Source organism: Micromys minutus, assembly GCF_963924665.1.
Source record: "Micromys minutus genome assembly, chromosome: 29".
NCBI classification, from domain to species: domain Eukaryota; kingdom Metazoa; phylum Chordata; class Mammalia; order Rodentia; family Muridae; genus Micromys; species Micromys minutus.
Window position 1 is genome coordinate 12,015,130 of NC_137964.1, and position 19,420 is coordinate 12,034,549.

Genomic DNA, 19,420 nt, shown 5'->3' on the forward strand with positions numbered 1-19,420 from the left:
GAGCCGGGCGGAGACCGCGGAGCCTCATTCCTCAGGAACAAGGGTCGGGTGTCAAGGAGACCTTTTCACACCAGCTCCCGTTCCCCGCCTACGGTGGGTGGGATCGCACGGCAGAGACAAAGGATATCAGTAGGGCTTGGACTTAGCAGCGAAGGGAAGTCGGGTGTCCGTGTGGGGCGGTGGGCGTCTCGGGCTGGGGGGAGGGTGAGGCTATTAAGGGAGGGGGCTGTATTTAAACTCTCGGAGCCGTTAAGTTGGTTCGCACTCCCGATGCGCGCGCAGCCTGGGTGGTGGCGGAGCGCGCATGCGTGGGTCCTGGGCGAGCGGAAAGCGCGCACGTCGTGCGCGCTCGCGGCGGAGTGGTAGTGGCGGCGGAGAAAAGGGTGTCAGCGCACGCGCAGTTGGTTCCTCGGCTTGTCCGGGTCTCGCGGGCATCTTGTTTTGGTCTCGCGGGCGAGCGGAGCGCGCTTGGTGTGTCGCGGGAGGGAGGTGGAGGCGCTTGGGCGCGAGGCAGAGCTGCGCGCGCACTCGGGGAAGGAGGGAGTGAGGTGGTCTTAGGAAGGGTTACAGGGGGCTTCCCCTAGATCTCTTCTCAGTACCCTCGCTTGGGGAGGGGAAATTAAGCAGGGACAGGAGATGATCGAGATGGCGGCGGAGAAGGAGCCCTTTCTGGTGCCGGCCCCACCGCCACCGCTCAAAGATGAGTCGGGCGGAGGGGGCGGCCCCGAGGTGCGATCGCACCGGGAGGCTGCCTCGGGGGAGCTGCGCGACGGGACAGAACGTGGGCCGGGCCCACGCGCGCACTCGGCCGGGGCCTCAGCCAGCGGAGGGGGCGGCCCCGAGGAACAGGCGCATGGGGAGCCCCACGGGCGAGCCGCCGCTCCTGCGGACGTGGGGGAGGAGCGCCGGGGAGGGGGCGGGACGGACCTGGGTCCCCCAGCCCCTCCTCGACCTCGCAATGGCTACCAGCCCCACAGACCACCAGGGGGTGGTGGGGGCAAAAGAAGAAATAGCTGTAACGTGGGGGGAGGGAGCGGTGGAAGCTTCAAACATCCGGCCTTCAAGAGGCGCCGGCGAGTGAATTCGGACTGCGACTCTGTGTTGCCATCCAATTTCCTTCTGGGGGGTAATATATTTGATCCACTGAACCTGAATAGCCTCCTGGATGAGGAAGTGAGTCGCGCGCTCAATGCGGAGACCCCAAAGTCATCCCCACTTCCGGCCAAGGGGCGAGACCCTGTGGAGATCCTCATCCCCAAAGATATCACTGACCCACTCAGTCTCAACACTTGCACTGATGAAGCCCATGTAGTGCTTGCCTCACCACTCAAGATTGGTCGCAAGCGCCATAGACACCGGGGACCGCACCACCAGCAGCAGCAGCAGCAGCAGCAGGCGTCTGGAGGGAATGATAGCCACGCTGTGCTGCCCACTGACCCTCTCACGCCCTCACTCCATGGGGAGGGTGCTACGCAGCAGCACAGAGGCCAGAATCGTGATGCCCCTCAACCCTATGAACTCAACACAGCCATCAACTGCAGGGATGAAGTTGTGTCTCCCCTTCCATCTGCCCTGCAGGCTTCCTCAGGCTCCCTTTCTGCCCTTCCAGCTGCCTCAGTTACCTCTGCGCCCTCTTCCTCCTCCCGACATCGCAAACGTCGCAGGACTTCCAGCAAGTCAGAGGCAGGGGCTAGAGGCGGAAGCCAGGGCTCCAAGGAAAAGGGCAAAGGGAGTGGGGGAGGCCGTCACCACCACCCACTACCTGCAACTGGCTTCAAAAAGCAACAGCTAAAGTTCCAGTATGGGAATTATTGCAAGTACTATGGCTATCGAAATCCTTCCTGTGAGGACGTGCGCCTTAGGGTATTGAAGCCCGAGTGGTTTAAAGGCCGGGACATCTTAGATCTGGGCTGCAACGTTGGCCATCTGACCCTAAGTATTGCTTGCAAATGGGGCCCAGCCCGCATGGTGGGGCTGGACATTGATCCACGGCTTATCCACTCTGCCCGCCAAAATATCCGACACTACCTGTCCGAGGAGCTTCGTCTCCAAGCTCAGACTTCTGAGGGGGACCCAGGAACAGAGGGGGAGGAAGGGACTATTACTGTCCGAAAAAGGAGCTGCTTCCCAGCCTCACTGACAGCCAGCCGGGGTCCCATCGCTGCACCCCAAGTGCCCTTGGATGGAGCAGACACATCTGTCTTCCCCAACAATGTCGTCTTCGTCACGGTAAGAGTCCAAAGGCTCTTGGAATAGGGTACAGATATGAAGATGAGATTAAATAGGGATGTGTTGGGGGGATAGCCATGACTTAGAGTTATATCCATGCATCTGTTCCTCCATACAAGAACGATCACCTGGAGAGAACAGTCTGAATTGGCCAGAGAATCTACTGGGTGTTTTCTCTCTGCTCCTATAATGTGGAAAGTGGGATCTCTACCTTCGGGCTCTAACATCTGGTCTTTTCTCATGACTACAAACAAGGATCTCATCCCCAACATAGGGGGCTGACTTGTCCTGCTTCCAACTGAGACAATCTAAACAATCCACCTTCCCTTGAGGGTAACCTCTACTGTTCAGTCCAGATGGAACCTTGTCCTCAAATCTCCTGAGGGAGCCTGAAGTTGGGTGTCTTCAGGGGAGGAGAAACACTGATATACATAGTTTGGGGCCTTGAAAGGGGCTGTTTGCCTCAGCTGCTTTTTGTTTCCCTAGATTACACAGACTTGAAATTACTGTCAGGAGCCCATAGGCTTGTCTTTCCTGTGCTGACTGAATAGTGAGAGGCGGGCAGTGAAGACAGGCCTCTCCACACGAAGGAGAGAGTGCTCAGCCTGACAGCACACGTTTCTGGCAGTGCTAGCTTCCTCCATTAAGCATGGCCATCCAGAGGAACTTTTACCAGTGGCTGAAAAAAATGTCTTCCCAGGAGGGGTGATGAGTTTATCTTCTTTAAAAAAGGGGGCTCCTAAGGTTATTTCATAGAGAAAAAATATAGACCTGAAACATGACTTCTGGAAACAGTCTCTGTCTTTAGAACCAGGCCTTTGGATGTGAGGTCTCCTGGGTGAGGGTAAAAATAAGCACAGGCTGGGGTCTTGGGGACACACGTATTCTCCAGTTAACCCTTGAGTTAATTAGCTCAATTTAAATCTCCCCAGGCTCCCTTGTAAGTTTGTTTGGCTTAGTACCAGGAGCAGGAAAGGGAGAAAACATGAAGCTGAAAGACGGGGCTATTGGGAAGAGTCTCAGAAGAAAGCCAGTAGGACTGAAATGAAGTTGTGTGTGGGACTTTCTCACACTGCTGCCTCTCATCCCATTTCTTGACATCCTTCCCCTCTTGTGGCCCACAGGGTAACTATGTCCTAGACCGAGACGAGCTGGTAGATGCTCAGAAACCGGAGTATGACGTGGTGCTCTGCTTCAGCCTCACCAAGTGGGTGCACCTCAACTGGGGTGATGAGGGGCTAAAGCGAATGTTCCGCCGGATCTACCGGCATCTGCGCCCTGGAGGTATCCTGGTCCTGGAGCCCCAACCATGGTCCTCCTACTGCAGGAGAAAGTCTCTCACAGTGAGTACAGTTTCTGTAGAGAGGAAATAATTATCTTTTTACTTTTATGGGGGAATGAGCCCCTTACCCCACACCTGGCAGGGGTGGTGTTCTCTGTACCAATGTGCTACAGCCCCAGCTCTTTTTTTTCCAAGACTGTTTTTGTGTGTAGCCTTGGCTGTCCTGAAACTTACTCTGGACCAGGGCTACAAACTCAGAAACCCCATCTGCCTCTGCCTTCTAAGAGCTGGGATTAAAGACTTATGCCACCACTAAACTGGTCAGCTCCGTTTTATTTGGGACTGACTAAGCTCTGTGGTACAGGCTGATCTTGCCTCCACCACATCCTCCAGCTCAAACTTTCTGAGCAAAGAAAAGGGTGTCATAATTGGCCAAGAAAAAAAGTAGTAAGAAGTAACCCCTTCCCTTTTTCCACAGGAAACAATCTATAAGAACTACTTTAGAATTAAGCTGAAGCCAGAACAGTTCAGTTCTTACCTGACGTCTCCAGAGGTGGGTTTCTCCAGCTATGAGCTTGTTGCCACACCGAGTAACACGTCCAGGGGTAAGAATGGCTCTTTTGTTGGCTGGGAGGGGGGTGAGGGGGCTGGTCCTGGTTGCAAGGGTACAGTCCTTGTGGAGAACTCCAAGGTTCTACCCCCCTGCCTCTCTGCTCTTCCCTTCAGGCTTCCAGCGTCCGGTGTACTTGTTCCACAAGGCCCGATCCCCCAGCCACTAAGTGGCCTTCTGGGTTAGAAGTTGTAAAGAGGCTGCCCTTGCTGCTCCTGAGGACCTGGGGGAAGAGGAAATTATCCCAAGGTCTTTCTTGTCTAACTCCAAAAAGTTTCTCCTTTTCTTGGATCTGTAAAGAGAGCTTTTCCTAAGTTGCTACCCCACATCTCCTCCCTGACGTCTCCGGCACTTGAGCAAGCCCAGCTGTGCTGGAATTACATCAGCTTCCTCTCCCAGCCTGCTGGGCTAGATGGCATGGACTGTTTGCTGACTCTGTCCTCCTAGGTCATGGGAAGGGGGAATGTCAAATTCTCTAGGCCCTTCCTCCTGCTCTCAGGAGAATTCCCGCTTCTCCTCAGCCTTTGTTCCTAGCTGCACTTACATGGACTGTGGATGGACTAAGGGTGTTAGAGGGGAAGTTTGGTAAAGAGATGCACAGGTACTGTGAAAGTCCTGCTGTCCTCGGTGGGAGGGAGCTGGGTTTGGAATGTGAGAACAGCACAATAAACTTGATAACTAGGGCAGTGGCCCCCGCACCTGTGCCGGGTACTTTCTATCAAGGTAGTGAATGGTAGTGGGTGGGAATGTGTGGTCCCTTCGCCCTATCCTAGTCTCTTGAGTGGTTTTTATTGGGTGTAGTACATGGGCCTTTTACCCCAGCACCTGAGAGGAAGAGACAGGCAGGTACTCAAGGTGTAAAGCCAGCCTGGGTTGACTGCACAGTGATTCAGTGTCTCAAAGAAGTAGGGGTTAGGAAGGTCAGTAGTTTTAGAAGTCTGTTAGTACCTGTCTTAGGGTTACTATTGCTATGAAACATCAAACAAAAGTTGGGAAAGGGATTTATTCAGCTTATGCTTCCACAGCTCAGGTGAAGGCGAAGACCAGAAGGCAGGAGCTGATGTAAAGGCCACCGAGGGGTGCTTACTGAGGTGCTTCTCGTGGCTTGCTCGTCCTTTCTTATAGGCCCCAGGACCACCAGCCCAGGGATGGCCTCACCCACAATGAGCCAAGCCCTCTCCTCATCAACCACTAATTATGAAATGTCCTATAGGCTTGCCTACAGCCTGATCTTAGAGGCATTTTCTCAGTTGAGGCTTCCCCTCCCCACCCCCAATGACTAGCTTGCATCAGGGTTGATAGAAACTAGGCAGTATAGTACTATTATACTCTTACACTGCTGCTTAAGATGGGGGTGGGTCCAAAATACCTTCCTCAAAAGAAACGCCAGATAAGTGTTCGTATGGATGTTTGAGGCAGGATAACTTTAGAGTGCTTGGCAGTGGAGGTAAAATGGAACCAGAAATAGTTAATAGCCCAGAGCCACAAGCCTGCTACAGGACCCTTGGTGGAATGAGATGCCTGGGTGGTTTGAAAAGTATAGGTCTTGGTTTTTTCAAGAGCAGCTGGAACCTTGAACACTGAGTACTCTCCCCTTAGTCCCAGACAAAATGGGCAACACTCAGATAAAAGGAAGCCAGGAAAGTCTCTTTTGAGGCAACCATCAAATGTTAAAACCCACATTTGGGTAAATACTTCTTGCTCAGAAATAGTTGAATAGCCAGGTGTAGTGGTACATGCCTTTAGTCCCAGCACTTGGGAAGCAGAGACAGGTAAGTAAGTCTCTTTAAGACCAGCTCAGTCTACACAGAGTTCCAAGGCAATCAGAGCTATGCAGAGAAACAAATACAGTTTGTACAAATAGGGCGGTGTGTGTACAATATTGTTCTGAGACAGTATCAACGAACTTAGCTTGGCCTAGAATGCCTGCTCCTGTCTGCCTCAAGTAGTCATCTCATGTAGCCAAAGTGGACTCTAAATCTAAAGCACATAGTGACTACTGTTGATCTATACTCTTGCTCACTATGGGGACTGACCCCAGGGCTTTGGACATGCTTCTCCAGATAAACTACCACTGATCTGAACCTACCCGGCCTGAAACCATATCAAAATAAGTAGTATATGTAGCAGACTGTCCTTGGACATAGAATACTTCTGCCTCAGCCTCCCGAGTGCTGGGGCGTGCGTGCCTTAGTGTCGGGCTAAGGCTCGAGTTTTAATAGTTAAAACAAAGGTGTTTTTTTTAATAGGGGAAGGCCTGACCCCACACTTGGTTGAGTGCTTTCCACTTGCCATCATGGGGTGGAGGTTTGGGGGACTTCCAACCAGAGCCTAAAGTCCTGAAGCAGTTTAATTCTATCTTAGATCCCAAAAACAGTTCCGTAATTTAGAAAGGAAGATATTTTATTCTATGAAAAAAAGTTCTAACAAAAAATAGAGACTAACAATTCCGGAGTTTTGAGGGCTATGCTTCCCAGCGCCTCAGCATCCGATGCATGAGAAAGGTATCTTCTGAAGGGCGGGGCCGGGCTTGAAGCCTTAGCGGGGGCAGCCCATCCACTGTCAAGTGCGGAGATTCGTACCACAGAGAATCTGGGTTGCACAGCATGGTCATGTCCGGCCCCGGCCCGAGCAGCTCCTGTGGGAAGGTGAGGCAGGTCACACTCCAGGTGGAGGAAGAGTCCAGGGAGTAAAGGGATGTCCGAGTCCCTGGATACCTTCGGGGGCGGAGCTCGGGGGTGCGGTGGCAGCATCGCCAGCTTCTCCCTCAGCGCCGCGTTCAGGACCTGCTCCTCCGGCACCTGCAGACTCACCAGGTCTCGGTAGAGCCGCTTAGATCGCGGCACGTTCAACCCTGCGAACGCAGGGAAGGCGGGGGTGAGGGATGCCCTTCACCCAGACCACCGCGCCGCGCCGGCCGCCTGCCCCCCTCACCCTCCGCCACGGTCTCCTCCAGGACACAGCGGGTCTGGAACGACTTTCTCAGCTGCTCCTCCACCGCTTTCGAGGCATCAAACTGGCCGCTGGCAACAGCGGCGCGCGCGTTCTGCAGCTCCAGACTCAAAGCCAGGCTGCTCTGCAGGGCCGGTGCTTCCAGCTCATGATCTTCGCCCGATGCACCGGCCGCCGGCAGCGGCTCGGACCGGACCGGGGAGGGCGGCGCCAGCTGAAAACGAACCTGGGAGTAGAGGGCGGATCGGTGAGCAGCGGATTCCGGGGCGCTCGGCGGGCAGGGGGTCAGGCCAAACGCCGCTCACCTGCCGCCCCCTCCGGCTACCGCCCCGCCGCCCCTTCCGCTGACCCGGGCTGTTCTTCCGCTGCTTCGGACTGTCAGGCAGCGGGCTCGGGCTCAGACTCAAGTCCAAGCCAGGCTCGGGCTCTGGGGCTCGGGGTTCCGGGGCTCGCGGCTCCGGAGGTGGCCCCGGAGCCTCTAGGGCCTCTTCGCTTTCAATGGACTCTAACGCGGACGTCCCAAAGCCCATCATCATCTTCTTGTTCTAGGGATTCGGGGTTTCGAGATACGGCGTCGTCTCTTTTCTCCCACCCTTGGGAGCTACCACTACCGGAAGCCGTTAGCTACTACCCACCGGAGTAAGACAACAAGCCCGCCGCGCTACTCCATTGGCGCTCTTGGACGTCATTCCCACCACTCCGCCCTCCAGCTTCCGGACGGCAACTTCCGCCCTTACACGCCAACTTCACCTTTCAGGCAGGGCGTTAGAGCGACGGTTCCCTAGGTGCTGTACGGATTCCCCTCAAGACTTCTTTTCCTTTAGGGAACGCGAATGTGACGTCCTTGCCCGTCAGACTCTTCTGCTCATTTGTTCTGGGATTAAAGTGTCAATCCTCTTTTATCTTAACAAAATCCTCACTGCTCTCGCATCTAGAGGTCCTGAGCGGCGCCCCGCCCCATAGCGGTCCTGAAGGTTTTGGTCTTTTCTGAACGCCAATCAAAAATCAAAGCTTTTCCTGTACGTGGACGCATACCATTGCAAAATCCCTGGATTCTGGTATTTGAGTACAGAAATACTATAGGAATTGACGGAATGTTGCTTTAATTTTAAGCCCATATCCTGGAGGATTAAACTCCACATCCTAGTCCTTCACCCCACCACACACACACATATACACAAGATGTTAGCAGCAAGGACAGCTTGGGAGTTGGAAGCAGAAAAGGATCAATCTGGAATTATTCAGGGCCAGTCTTGGTGAACGCATTGAGCTATCAGAGATCCCGTTAACTAAACACCAAAATTGTAACCTCTGAGTCCGTATCCTTGGACAGTTGGAAATTTGTATGCACATGTTCACCTTTATTCATAGCCCCGAACTAAAAATAAAGGGTTAGAATGTGGCACACAAATACCATAAAATAGTACTCAGCAAAAATAGAGAACAAACTATTTTTTTTTTTTTGTATAGCATCTAGAGTGCATGATACTCTTTGTCAGTCTGCAAAGGGTAGACAATGTGTGGTTTCTTTTACACTTGTCAGAAACGATAAAAGTTTGACCGGGTGAGATAGTGCAAACCTGGAATCCCAGGATTTGGAGGCAGCACAGGAGGATCTGGAATTCAGAATCATCCTCTACATAGGGAATTTAAGACCAGCCTGGGTAGAAAGGGCTGAAAGGAGAGGGAAGATAGGAGATTACAGACCTTCCTGTATTAATTTCTTGTCTGTTTGAGACAGGGTCTCACTATGCATCTCTGGCAGTCCTGGAACTCATTTTGCAGACCAGATGGCCTCAAACTCCCAGAAATCTACCTGCCTCTGTCTCCTGAATGCTGGAATTAAAGGCATGCACCACCACAGCCTGCAAAAATATGATTTGTATTTTATCTTCACATTTTTTTTTCTCTTCTGAGGTGGAGAAAGGAGCTTCCAGTTACAACATTGCCTGATTCTGTGGCTCTTCAACAAAAACAACCAAAACAAAATAAACCGTTTCTCCTCATTGAGGATCTAGATGGTCATAAAAAGTTGAATGCTCTCTCTGGAGGCTAGGTCTCTTGGGGCAGTGGCAGGAAGCAAATGTGGAACCATCCCTAGAGAATTCATGTTAAAGAGTTGTTCCTTGAGGATCAGCACTAGTGGACCCCATTCCCGCTCCCCAGAAGAAACAGGAATATCATAATCCAGAGGCTGACGCCAGGAGACAGCAGGAACGCTGGAGATGGCTCACGGGAAACTGCTGCTACACAAGCATTAGAATCAGTTCAGAGCCAGACAGTGGCGGCTCACACCTTTATTTCAGCACACGGGAAGCAGAGGCAGGCAGATCTCTGAGTTTGAGACCAGCCTCTTCCAGGACAGCCAGGGCTACACAAAGAAACCCCATCTTGAAAACCAAAAACAAGGAAGGAGGAGGAAAAAAAAAGAAGAAAAGAATAAGAATCTTATCTTAGTTTAGATTCCCGGCATTTATGTAAAACCCAGTAACCCCTGCGCTGGATTCCAGGGGCTCAATGGCCAGTCAGCGTAGCCAAAACATTGATTTCAAGGCTCACATCCAGTCCCTGCCTTAACAAGTAAGGCGGTAATGATAAAGGAAGACACCTGTTGTTCATTTCCGGTCTCTACACACATGAATGGGGAAACTGCACCTACACGCACAGGTGTACATGCAGGTGTGCACACAGCTATAGGTGTGCACACAGCTGTACACTAAGGTGTGCACACACATGCATTAAAAGAAAACCAGCAGCTTATGCTGACGGTTGTAAAAGCAGGCTGACTGGTGTGCCGTGTCTATGTTCAAATAAACCTGTGGCTGAAAGGGTTTCTGCTCTTAATGCCAAACACAGCTTGAACCTTAAAGGTAATAAGATACTTTGTTGTGAAACCAAAAGGAGAGTGACCATGGTCCAGAAACAGATTCAGATCACCCCCCAAATACCACACCACAATACAGTAACGGGGTCATAAAATTTGCATTAGCAAAGAACAAAGACAATCACAAATGAAGGTATCTCTCAAATACCCAGCTCGGAACATCAGGTAAGAGCAGAGAGGCCATCTCTGCTATAGACCTCAGGTGAGATCCAAGGATGTTCTCAGCCTTTGGGTTGGGGAAGCTGTCTGTACTTTTCTAAAAAGATTTTACCTGATAGTTTCAAAGATGTTAGGTCATATACAAGAGCTGGGCAGTGAAGGATTTATTAGGGCTAAGAAAGGTGTGTGTGTGTTATTTATAATATATACATATATATACATATATAATGTGTGTGTGTGTGTGTGTGTGTGTGTGTGTGTGTGTGTGTGTGTGTGTGTGTGTGTGAAAACCTGGGTTGGAGAGATGGCTCAGTGGTTAAGAGCACTGACTGCTCTTCCAGAGGTTCTGAGTTCAGTTCCCAGCAACCACATGGTGGCTCACAACCATCTGTGATGGGATCTGATGCCCTCTTCTGGTGTGTCTGAGGACAGCTACAGTGTACTCCTATACATTAAATAAATCTTTTTTTTAAGGCTGAAGCAAAAGAATTGAGTATAAGGCTAGCCTGAGCTACACAGTGAGACTGAGTCTTTTAAAAGCTGCGGAGCTGGAGAGATGTCAGTGGTTCCTCCAGGAGACCTGGGTTTTGTTTCCCAGCACTTGTGTGGCAGCTCACCACCATCTGTAACTCCAGTTCCAGGGGATCTAAGTCGGGTCCCAGGCATGCACTTGGTGCACAGACAAAAGCAGGCAGAACACCCATCTACATGGTATAAAAACTGTTTAAAAGTGTGTATGTGTGTGTGTTGGGTGCGGCTGGGGATATACTGGGTAAATTACTGCACAATCAGGAGGACCTGAGTTCAAAGCCCACAGAAAAACCTGGGTGTGGTGACAGGCACACAAGGGTGATCCTTGTGCTTTTGGGAAGCAGAGACAGGTAGATCCCTGAATGGCCGGCTAGCTTAGAGAAACTGCACAGCCCCAGGTCTCAGGGAGAAACCCTGTGTAGAAAAAAACCAAAGTGGAGAGTGGCCGAGAATGCCACCAGATAAACTACTGTCTCTACACACACACACACACACACAAACACACACACACATACTTTGTCTCTCTCACACACACATAACACTCACACACATGCTCTCACACACACATAACACTCACACACATGCTCTCACACTCACACACACACACTCACACTTTGTCTCTCTCACACACACATACACACACACACACTCTCACACTCTCACACAACACACACACTCACACACACACTCACACTTTGTCTCTCTCACACACAATCATTCACACACACTCTCACACACACTCTCACAACACACACACACGTTGGGGGTGGGTAGAGAGCTTGGACATGTGGCTCAGTGGTAAAGCACTTGCCTAAGGGCTGGGGTAGACCACTCACGGCGCACACACCAAGCACTGGGTTTGATCTCATATGCATAGTGCGTATGTGGATAGAGCGGTGCCTCTCAACCTTCCTGATGCCGCCCCCCCCCCTTTAGTGCAGTTCCTCATGCTGTGCTGACCCCAACCACATTATTTCCATAGTTACTTCATAACTGTAATTTTGCTACTGTTACACATCCTAGTGTAAATATCCGTGTTTCCCGATGGTCTTAGGCGACTTACCCCCTACCCCCAGCAAAACGGGTCGAGACCCACAGGTTGAGAACCATTGGGTTGTGCCTTAGTTTTTTGTTTTTCTTTTTTTTTAAGTAAAGTGGTTATCCCTGCCTGTTGCTCTTTACTGCCCCCTTGTGGTCAGGGTACAAAGTACAACTTACAAGTAACTTCTCTGTGTGTATAGTTGTGTACTCTTGTGTGTGTGCGTGTGCGTGTGCGTGTGCGTGTGTGTGTGCGCACGTGTCTATGTTAGCATATGTACATATGAAAGGATCAGAGGACAGCTATATTTCTGGAGTCTTTTCTCCTTCAGCCATGTGGGTTCCAGGAGTTATATTTAGGCTGTCAGGCTCAGTGGCAGGAGCCTTCACCTGCTGAGCCATCTCACTGGCCCTCCACCTCGGTTTTTGAAACAGGGTCTCTTGCTGAACCTGAAGCTTACCCATTCTGCTAGACTGGCTGGCTGGTGTATGTGCTGCTGGGCCTGTCACTTTACAGAGTGCTGACCATTCAAACTCAGGTCCTTAGGCAGCTGAAGATGACCTTGAACTTCTGATTCGCCCACCTCTACCTCCCTGGTGCTGGGATTACAGGAATGCACTACACTGCCTAGTTTGCACAGCACTGGGGATTGAAGCCAAGGCTTTGCATTCTGGGTAAGGGCTCTCTGGCATCTGAGCTGAAGCCTGAGACTTCCAGGGCCATCTTGCAGAACAGCTGCCAGCCCTTCCCTACCCCCAGTCCTTCCCCTGCTCCTCTCTCCTTGCCTTTCTCCTCTCTCCCCTCTTTTCTCCTACCCTAGGAGCATGCAGATACCTTTAAGTTTCCCTAGCTTCAAGCATCGCAGCCAACCCCAAACCCTGCGAAACCTCAAATCCCCAAAAGTTTCCATGTGCATTTCCTTGGGGCGCTACCTCTGCATATGAGAGAAAGGGGAGAGCAGGACTGGGACCCCAGGATGCCCCTCTCTTGTTGCCTCCCAATTGTTATCCACCCTCTTCATAGGACTGTCCCCCCCACCCTCAGCTAATGAATCACAGCTCCTACTTGGCCTCCTCAGCCCACCCTGACCCCTATTCTTCCCTAGCCTTGCTCACAGCCTATGTGGCTTCCAGACAACCCTGGGAAGCATCATTGCTCTCAGCAAGGTACAGGCAAAGGAACCAAATTTCTTCCCCAGCAGATGATGAATCTCCTGCAACCCCAGTGGGCATCCTCAGAATCACAACCTCCAAGCCCAGTGTGACATCACACTCTTGCCAGCACGGCATATAAGAGACGGAAGGAACAGTAGTTTGAGATCGTCTTCAATCTGCGGATTGAGGTTGACTCCAGCCTGGGCTGCATGATGTCCTACTCGGTACAAGTGCCTGCCACTAAGGCTGGATTCAATCCTTGTGATTTACGTGGTAGAGAGAACCAATTCCCGCCAAGTTGTCACCCAGTCACGTGAACACTCTGGCACACACCCTCTCACTCACATACATACAGTGGCAACAAAATAAGAAATTAAAAAGGTAATAGAAATAACTCAAATTATTTGTGGGCACCCAGGGACGTGGCTCCCTTGGTTAAATGTCTGTCTAGCATGCTAACTTACATAAAGAGTTGGAGGCCAGATGGGAGCGCGTGAGTCTTCGTCTCAAAAAAAAACAGAAGGAAGGGCTGGAGACTGCTCAGCACTTAAAGCCCCTGCTGCTCTTACAGAGGCCGGATTTGAGTCCCAGCACCCACATTAGATGGCTTGCACCTGCCTGTAACTCCAGCTCCATGGGATCCATCGCCCTTTTCTGACATGTGTGTGCATGTGCACACACACACACACACACACACACACACATTCTTAACTGGAGGGCCTTGGATGAGTCCCTAGACCAAGCTGTCTCGTGGAATTGCTTGGAGAAAAGTCAGGGCCGCAGGCCAGTGGGCGTGATGCTGTTGCTATGGTTACTGGCTAGCCAGAGCAGTCAAAGGCAGAGGACGGTGTGGAGATGTAAGGACAGGACCCCATGGAGTCTCCACCCTGCCTCTCATTCACAAGCCCAGACGACATCTTCTCAGAAACATCTGGTATTTACTTCTCAATATTTAGATAATTTTTTTTTTTTTTTTACAAATTGAATAAACACAGAGAAGGGGAGTATGTTCAACCCCAGGCCTGGTCTTGTGACAGTTTGGTCAGACGTCTCCTCACCAGCAGCTCTGGCCTGAGAACCATTGAACCCTTCCTGTCAACCTTCCGTAAGAGTGAGGTGGGGGCTTTCAAAGGATCTGGGGCTCCCCTGGCTAGAGGGGACTTCGGGCATCATGTTTGAGGCCCTGCACTGGATCAGAGTGACGGGAAGTATGGGAGGCATGGGACCGCATCCGGCGACGTCTGCGCCTCTCCTGTCTGCGGGCCAGCTCTCTCAGTTGTTTGCGAATGACCCAGAGCACCAGGTACACTTCCCGCAGCATCTCAGCCTCTGGCATCCCCAAGGCCGACTGCGACCTCGTATGGGAGGAAACTGAGGCAACATTGATAGAAGACTGTAAAAGAAAGAATTATGGGGGTGTCAAGAGAGGATAGATGGACCAGCAAATAAACAGTAAAGGGTTAGACTCCTTTTACCTCCCCCATCAGATTAGCAAAGGCATCGCCTCCTCCAGGAAGTACTTCCAGCTTGTACTAGGTGATGGTCCTTTCTACCCTTATGTTTGCCCTGAGGTTCCATGCTTCTTTTGTTTTCTTTCTTCCTCTCTCCCTCCCTCCTTCCCTTTCTTCTCTTCACTTAGAAGTAGTAAACTCATGTATCTCAGTTCAGACTTGACATTGCTATGTAGCCAAGGGTGGCCTTGAATTCCTGACCCTTCTTTCTCAACCCCCTCCACCATGATGGTGCTGAAGATGAAACCCAGAGTCTCACGCTTGGCGAGCACAGCAAAGAGAACCCATCCCAGTGTTAGTTGGTGACAATCTTTCATAGCCCAAGCTGGCTTTGAATTCATAGTTCAACCTCAGCCTCTGAGTGCTAAGATTTTAGGCATGAACATCAGTCCAGACTCATTTTTTTCTTTGATTCTCTCCTTCCTCTCTCTCTCTGTTTTTCCTTCCATCCCTTACTTCGAGAATTTGTCTTCCTTTCTGTTTGGTTTGTTTTTTAAGACAAAGTCTCACGCTGTTAATCCAGGCTATCCCCAAACTTGAAGATTCCTCCTGCCTCCACTTCCTGAATGCTGGAATTACAGATGTGAGCCACCTGTGTTTTCTCTTTTCTTTCTTTTCTCTCCCTTTTCTTTTTTTCTTTTTGTTTGTTTGGGGGGGGGGCTGGCGGTGTTGTTTGGTTTTTCAAGGCAGGGCTTCACTGTGTAGCTCTGGCTGTCCTGGAACTCACTCTAGACCAGGCTGGACTTGAACTCACAGAGATTTCCCCTTGCCTCTTGTCTCCCACGTGCTGGGATTAAAGACCCACCACAGCCAAGCAACCTATTTTCTCTCACCAAGAATAATTTGCAAGACACAGGGGCAAAGGAAATAGCTTTAGTGGGTCAGATCAAACGTCAGGACCTAGAGCTGATTCCTAGCACCACACAATAAAGCAAGCAGGGCACAAGAGGGCTCTCTGGCCAGTCAGAACTCTGCGTGGTAGTGCAGAGTCTCAGCACTTGGGAGGGAGAAGGCAAAATGAGGCCATTTTGGTCTACATAGAGAGTTCCAGGTCAGCCAGGGTCATAATAACATCCTGTATTTAAAAAAAAAAAAAAAAAAAGCAGGGCTGGAGAGATGGCTCAGTGGTTAAGAGCATTGACTGCTCTTCCAGAGGTCCTGAGTTCAAATTCCAGCAACCACATGGTGGCTCACAACCATCTGTAATAAGATCTGATCCCCTCTTCTGGTGTGTCAGAAGACAGCTACAATGTACTTAACTAAATGAATAAATAAATAAATACATAAATAATTTTAAAAAAGCAGAGAATAGTAAAGAAAAATACCCAAATAACAGAGGAAAGTAGCCAGGCATAGTGGCAAAAACACCTTTAATCCCAATGCTCAGGAGGCAGAGGCAGGTGGCTCTCTGTGATTTTGAGGCAAGTCTACATATACATAGTGAATTACAGAAACAGCTACATAGTGAAGCCCTGCTTTGAAAACAACAAAAAGATTTGTGTTATCATTCTTTTAAATTATGTGTATGCGTGCATCTGGGGGTGGGGAGGGAGGGTGTGTATTTGAGTGCAGTGCCCACAGAAACCACAAGAGGGCAGTGGGTTCACTGGAGTAACTGATGGTCCTGAGCGCTCTGGGTGGGTGCTGGGAACCAAAGGCTCCTCTACAAGAGAAGTGTGCTTGCCTTAAGAAAAAGAAGGTGTGTGTGCTTGCCTGTACACATGTACGTGCTCCACATGCCTGTCTGATGCCTGAGATCACAAGAGGGCTTCAGATCGCCTGGAACTGGAGTCCCAGAGAGCTATGAGCTACCATGTACAGGCTGGGAATTGAACCCAGGGCCTCTCAAAGAGCAGGCAGGGCTCTTAACTGCTGAGCCAACTCTACCACCCTCAGACATCCCTAGTTTTACTTTTAGTCCTGTGTATGTTGTGTGCATGCGTGCATATGTGCTGAACTCTGCAAGACTTTGTCACGTATGCAGAATTGTGTAACTACGGTCAAGATCAGCACGAGACTCACTAATGTTACCCTTCTGTTGTGAAGGTAATCTCAGATCGGTTGCTTTCATCCCTTTGCTGTCTTGTCTCTCACTAGCCCTAGCAGTACTGGGCCTCTGAGGCCTCTGACATGTCACCACTGAACTAGAGCCTCAGCTAATGTCCTCCTATAACCTCCCCCACAAGGCATCTGGCCACCACCAAACCACTTAACATGTCCTAAGTTTCTACATTTTATCTCAATAATGGTTTAGAGAAACTAGCAGATGGCAGCATGCTTGTATAGCAAGTAAAAAAAAAAGCCAAAGGTTTCATCCACACTACCACATACACTGGGTGTGGAGGTGCACACTTATAACACACCCAGGATGGGGTGTGGGGTGGCACCCAGAGGGCCAGGAATTCAAGGCTACAATCAATACACAGGAAGTTTGACACCAGCCTGCAGGAGACCTTGGTCTAGGAAAGAAATTAAAAATAAATATAGAAAGATTATGTCATCCAATTAAACATCTCCAGGGCTTTTGTTCTTAGGGTTAAATTCAAATTTTACTACCTGGCCATCTACCCTGCCATTCACTGGTGGACAGTACCTATTCAAATAGATCCTTAGCTCTCCCATAACATAAGCCCCACCCCAGCCCCACCCCCAACCCCACCCCCTACCCCGCCTCTCCCTGTGCCCTCACCGCCCCCAGTTATTCCATTTCCCCCTTAATTTTCACCAAGGCAATCAAACTCCTTCGGGCCTCAGTTTCCCCCTCTCTTCATCTATGGAAGCATATCTGATGCTCCATGCCCAGTTCTTCATAAGATCCCTTCCTTTGGACCAAGTCCCCTCTACCTGTAGCCTTACTCTATTTGAGTATAAATCCAACACTGTTTGTTCCCATCTGTAGTCTCTCCGTTCTGGGTTAACACATCGCTCACCACCGTCTCTGGTGCTTCACAAAGGTTCTTCTGGTTCTTCACCAGAAGAGGTGCTACAAAGGCCTGACTCTGCACACGGGAAGGAGGGAGCTGGACACGGAGCTTGGGCGTGAAGTCCTGGGTAGTATTTGCTGGTAATCCCAACACCGAGGAGAGAGGGGCAGTTGCTAAAGTGTTTGCAGTACAAGCCTAAATTCAGATTCCCAAATTCTTAAAACCCATGTGGAAAGCCAGGTACCAAAGCCGGTGGTGGTGGTGGTGGTGGTGGTGGTGTGCTTTTAATCCCAGCACGTGGGAGACAGAGGCAGGCAGATCTCTGAGTCTGAGGCTAATTCAGGACAGCCAGGAGTACATACAGAGAAATCCTGTTTCAAAAACAAACAAACAGGCTGGATACCATAGCCTGCGCATTCGTGACCCTAGCTCTCCTCCATTGAAAGGGAAGGAGGCAGGAGAGTTCCCAGAAATGCTCAGGACAGCCATCTATAGCACTGAGCCACAAACCAGACACCCCGTGGAGGGGATGGAAGGACGGCTCAGTGGTTAAGAACCTTGCTGTTGTTGAAGGGGACTGGAGCTCAGCTGTAGCTCAGCTGTAGCACACGTGTGCATAAACACAGAATAAGGCAACAGGAAAAGACTGACACCCCAAGGTTGTCCTCTGATTTCCACAGCGTGTTCCAGCGCAGGTACACTTAGACACACGGAGAGAGGGAGAGTTCTAAAACAGAAAATGGGAGGAACTCGGGGTTCGGGGAGTGATACTCATCATCCCAGCACTTGAGAGGTGGAGTTAAGAGGATCTCAGTTTGAGGGCAGCCATGCCAGCTAGAATACATGTTGAGAGGCTGTCTCAAATAATTAATTAATTAATTAATTAATTAAACAGAATAAAGATAGCGGGGGGCCAGAGAGATGGCTTAGCAGGTAAACATACTTGCTTTTCTCGCAGATGAAAAGTACCTGCAATCAGGTTGCTAACAGTCGCCTGAAACTCCAGGGTCTCTGACAATCTTTTATGGTCCCTTTTGGACAACTGCACACACGTGGTGCACACATAGACAAAGTCCTGAAACTCTGTTGACCAGGCCGACCTCGAACTCAGGAGATCAACCTGCCTCTGCCTCCTGATTCCGGGATTAAGGTGTGTGCTGCTAACTGTCCAGCTTCTAAATGGCCTTTTTTTTAAAAAAATCAGAAATAAATTTAGGTAGGCATTAATTGCGGCTATCCTCAGCGACATAACAAGTTCCAGGCAATTCTGGACGATACCCTGTCTAGAAAAATAAAACAAAAACCCCAGTGATGGAATGGGACCAGCGATGGAGCGGGTCCGAGGAGAAAGGAGTCTCGGGTTAGCAACAGAACAGGACATACCTTCAACCTACACAACCGCCAGCCAGACTGCAGCACAGAGAACATAAACGTAGAAATTGAGTGGACTGCGGTCATCAGGGAACGGCTGTGACCACTTGAGTGGCTCTTTGGATCATGCCTAGATCTTTCCTTGACTAAGGCCAGCATACTGGGTTTGAGCACCCCCGGGCCCACATCCAGGTCAGGGACCATGGCCTCTCTGTGGGCCTTGAGCAACTTTACATGGTCACAGTCCTTGGAAGCCTTCTGTGGTTCCTTCAACGGACGCTTCTCACAATGACCGGACTTGCCTGGCTTGGCTGGGCGTTTCCAGAACAGGACCTAAGAAATTAGACACAGAGTGGACTGGATAGCTCAGTGGTGACAGTGCCTGCCAGGCAGGCCTAACAATCTGAGGTGGGTCCTTGGCTCCTATAATGAGAGAAGAAAACCAGTTCCCCAAAGCTGTCTGTGTTGTGACATACATGGGCATTCCTTGTAATAGAAACAAAACACCCGAGAGAAAAAGAGACCCCACTGTAAAGACAACAACGTGACTTTCCTGTCACCCTTCCCTAGTCCCTCCCCACTCATCTTATAGCCTCCCCTCCTGTCCTGTTTTGTGGAGTTACAAGAGGCCAAAAAACAAGGAACAAAGCGGTAAGGACTGCAGCCCAAATGAAATGAACCAGAACTCCCAACTCATGGCCATGTTGTGTTCGTAAAACTCACCCAGCTGGGGACCTTTTTCCAAAGTTGTCTAATCCATCTCAAGAACCTCAT

The 19,420-nt window shown here is 50.4% G+C and overlaps 3 protein-coding genes across 3 annotated transcripts; 1 reads left to right on the forward strand and 2 right to left on the reverse strand.

Moving 5' to 3' along the window:
- Window positions 1-213: 213 nt before the first annotated feature.
- On the forward strand, window positions 214-4,811 carry MEPCE (methylphosphate capping enzyme). Its single transcript, XM_080940541.1, has 4 exons — window positions 214-2,229; window positions 3,354-3,572; window positions 3,990-4,116; window positions 4,238-4,811. The coding sequence occupies exons 1-4, from the start codon at window positions 637-639 to the stop codon at window positions 4,288-4,290; spliced, it is 1,992 nt and encodes a 663-aa protein (XP_080796667.1). The 5' UTR covers window positions 214-636; the 3' UTR covers window positions 4,291-4,811.
- A 1,774-nt stretch (window positions 4,812-6,585) lies between these two features.
- PPP1R35 (protein phosphatase 1 regulatory subunit 35) lies at window positions 6,586-7,641 on the reverse strand (the record flags this gene model as incomplete). The annotated part of the gene is made up of 4 exons (XM_080941385.1): window positions 7,379-7,641; window positions 7,056-7,299; window positions 6,839-6,975; window positions 6,586-6,759 (listed from the first exon to the last, which is right to left on the reverse strand). Exons 1-4 carry the CDS (start codon window positions 7,607-7,609, stop codon window positions 6,586-6,588), a joined length of 786 nt encoding a protein of 261 aa, XP_080797511.1. The 5' UTR covers window positions 7,610-7,641.
- Window positions 7,642-13,990: 6,349 nt separating this feature from the next.
- On the reverse strand, window positions 13,991-19,420 carry SPACDR (sperm acrosome developmental regulator; the record flags this gene model as incomplete). Its single annotated transcript, XM_080940464.1, has 3 exons — window positions 13,991-14,233; window positions 18,659-18,979; window positions 19,370-19,420. The coding sequence occupies 3 exons, from the start codon at window positions 19,418-19,420 to the stop codon at window positions 13,991-13,993; spliced, it is 615 nt and encodes a 204-aa protein (XP_080796590.1).

Excerpts from the sequence above, each read along its gene's own strand:
- MEPCE (XM_080940541.1), top strand. The coding sequence starts at position 637 with ATGATCGAGATGGCGGCGGAGAAGGAGCCCTTTCTGGTGCCGGCCCCA. Across the intron at positions 3,573-3,989 it reads GCAGGAGAAAGTCTCTCACA|GAAACAATCTATAAGAACTA; the intron begins GTGAGTACAGTT and ends CTTTTTCCACAG. Across the intron at positions 4,117-4,237 it reads ACCGAGTAACACGTCCAGGG|GCTTCCAGCGTCCGGTGTAC; the intron begins GTAAGAATGGCT and ends TCTTCCCTTCAG.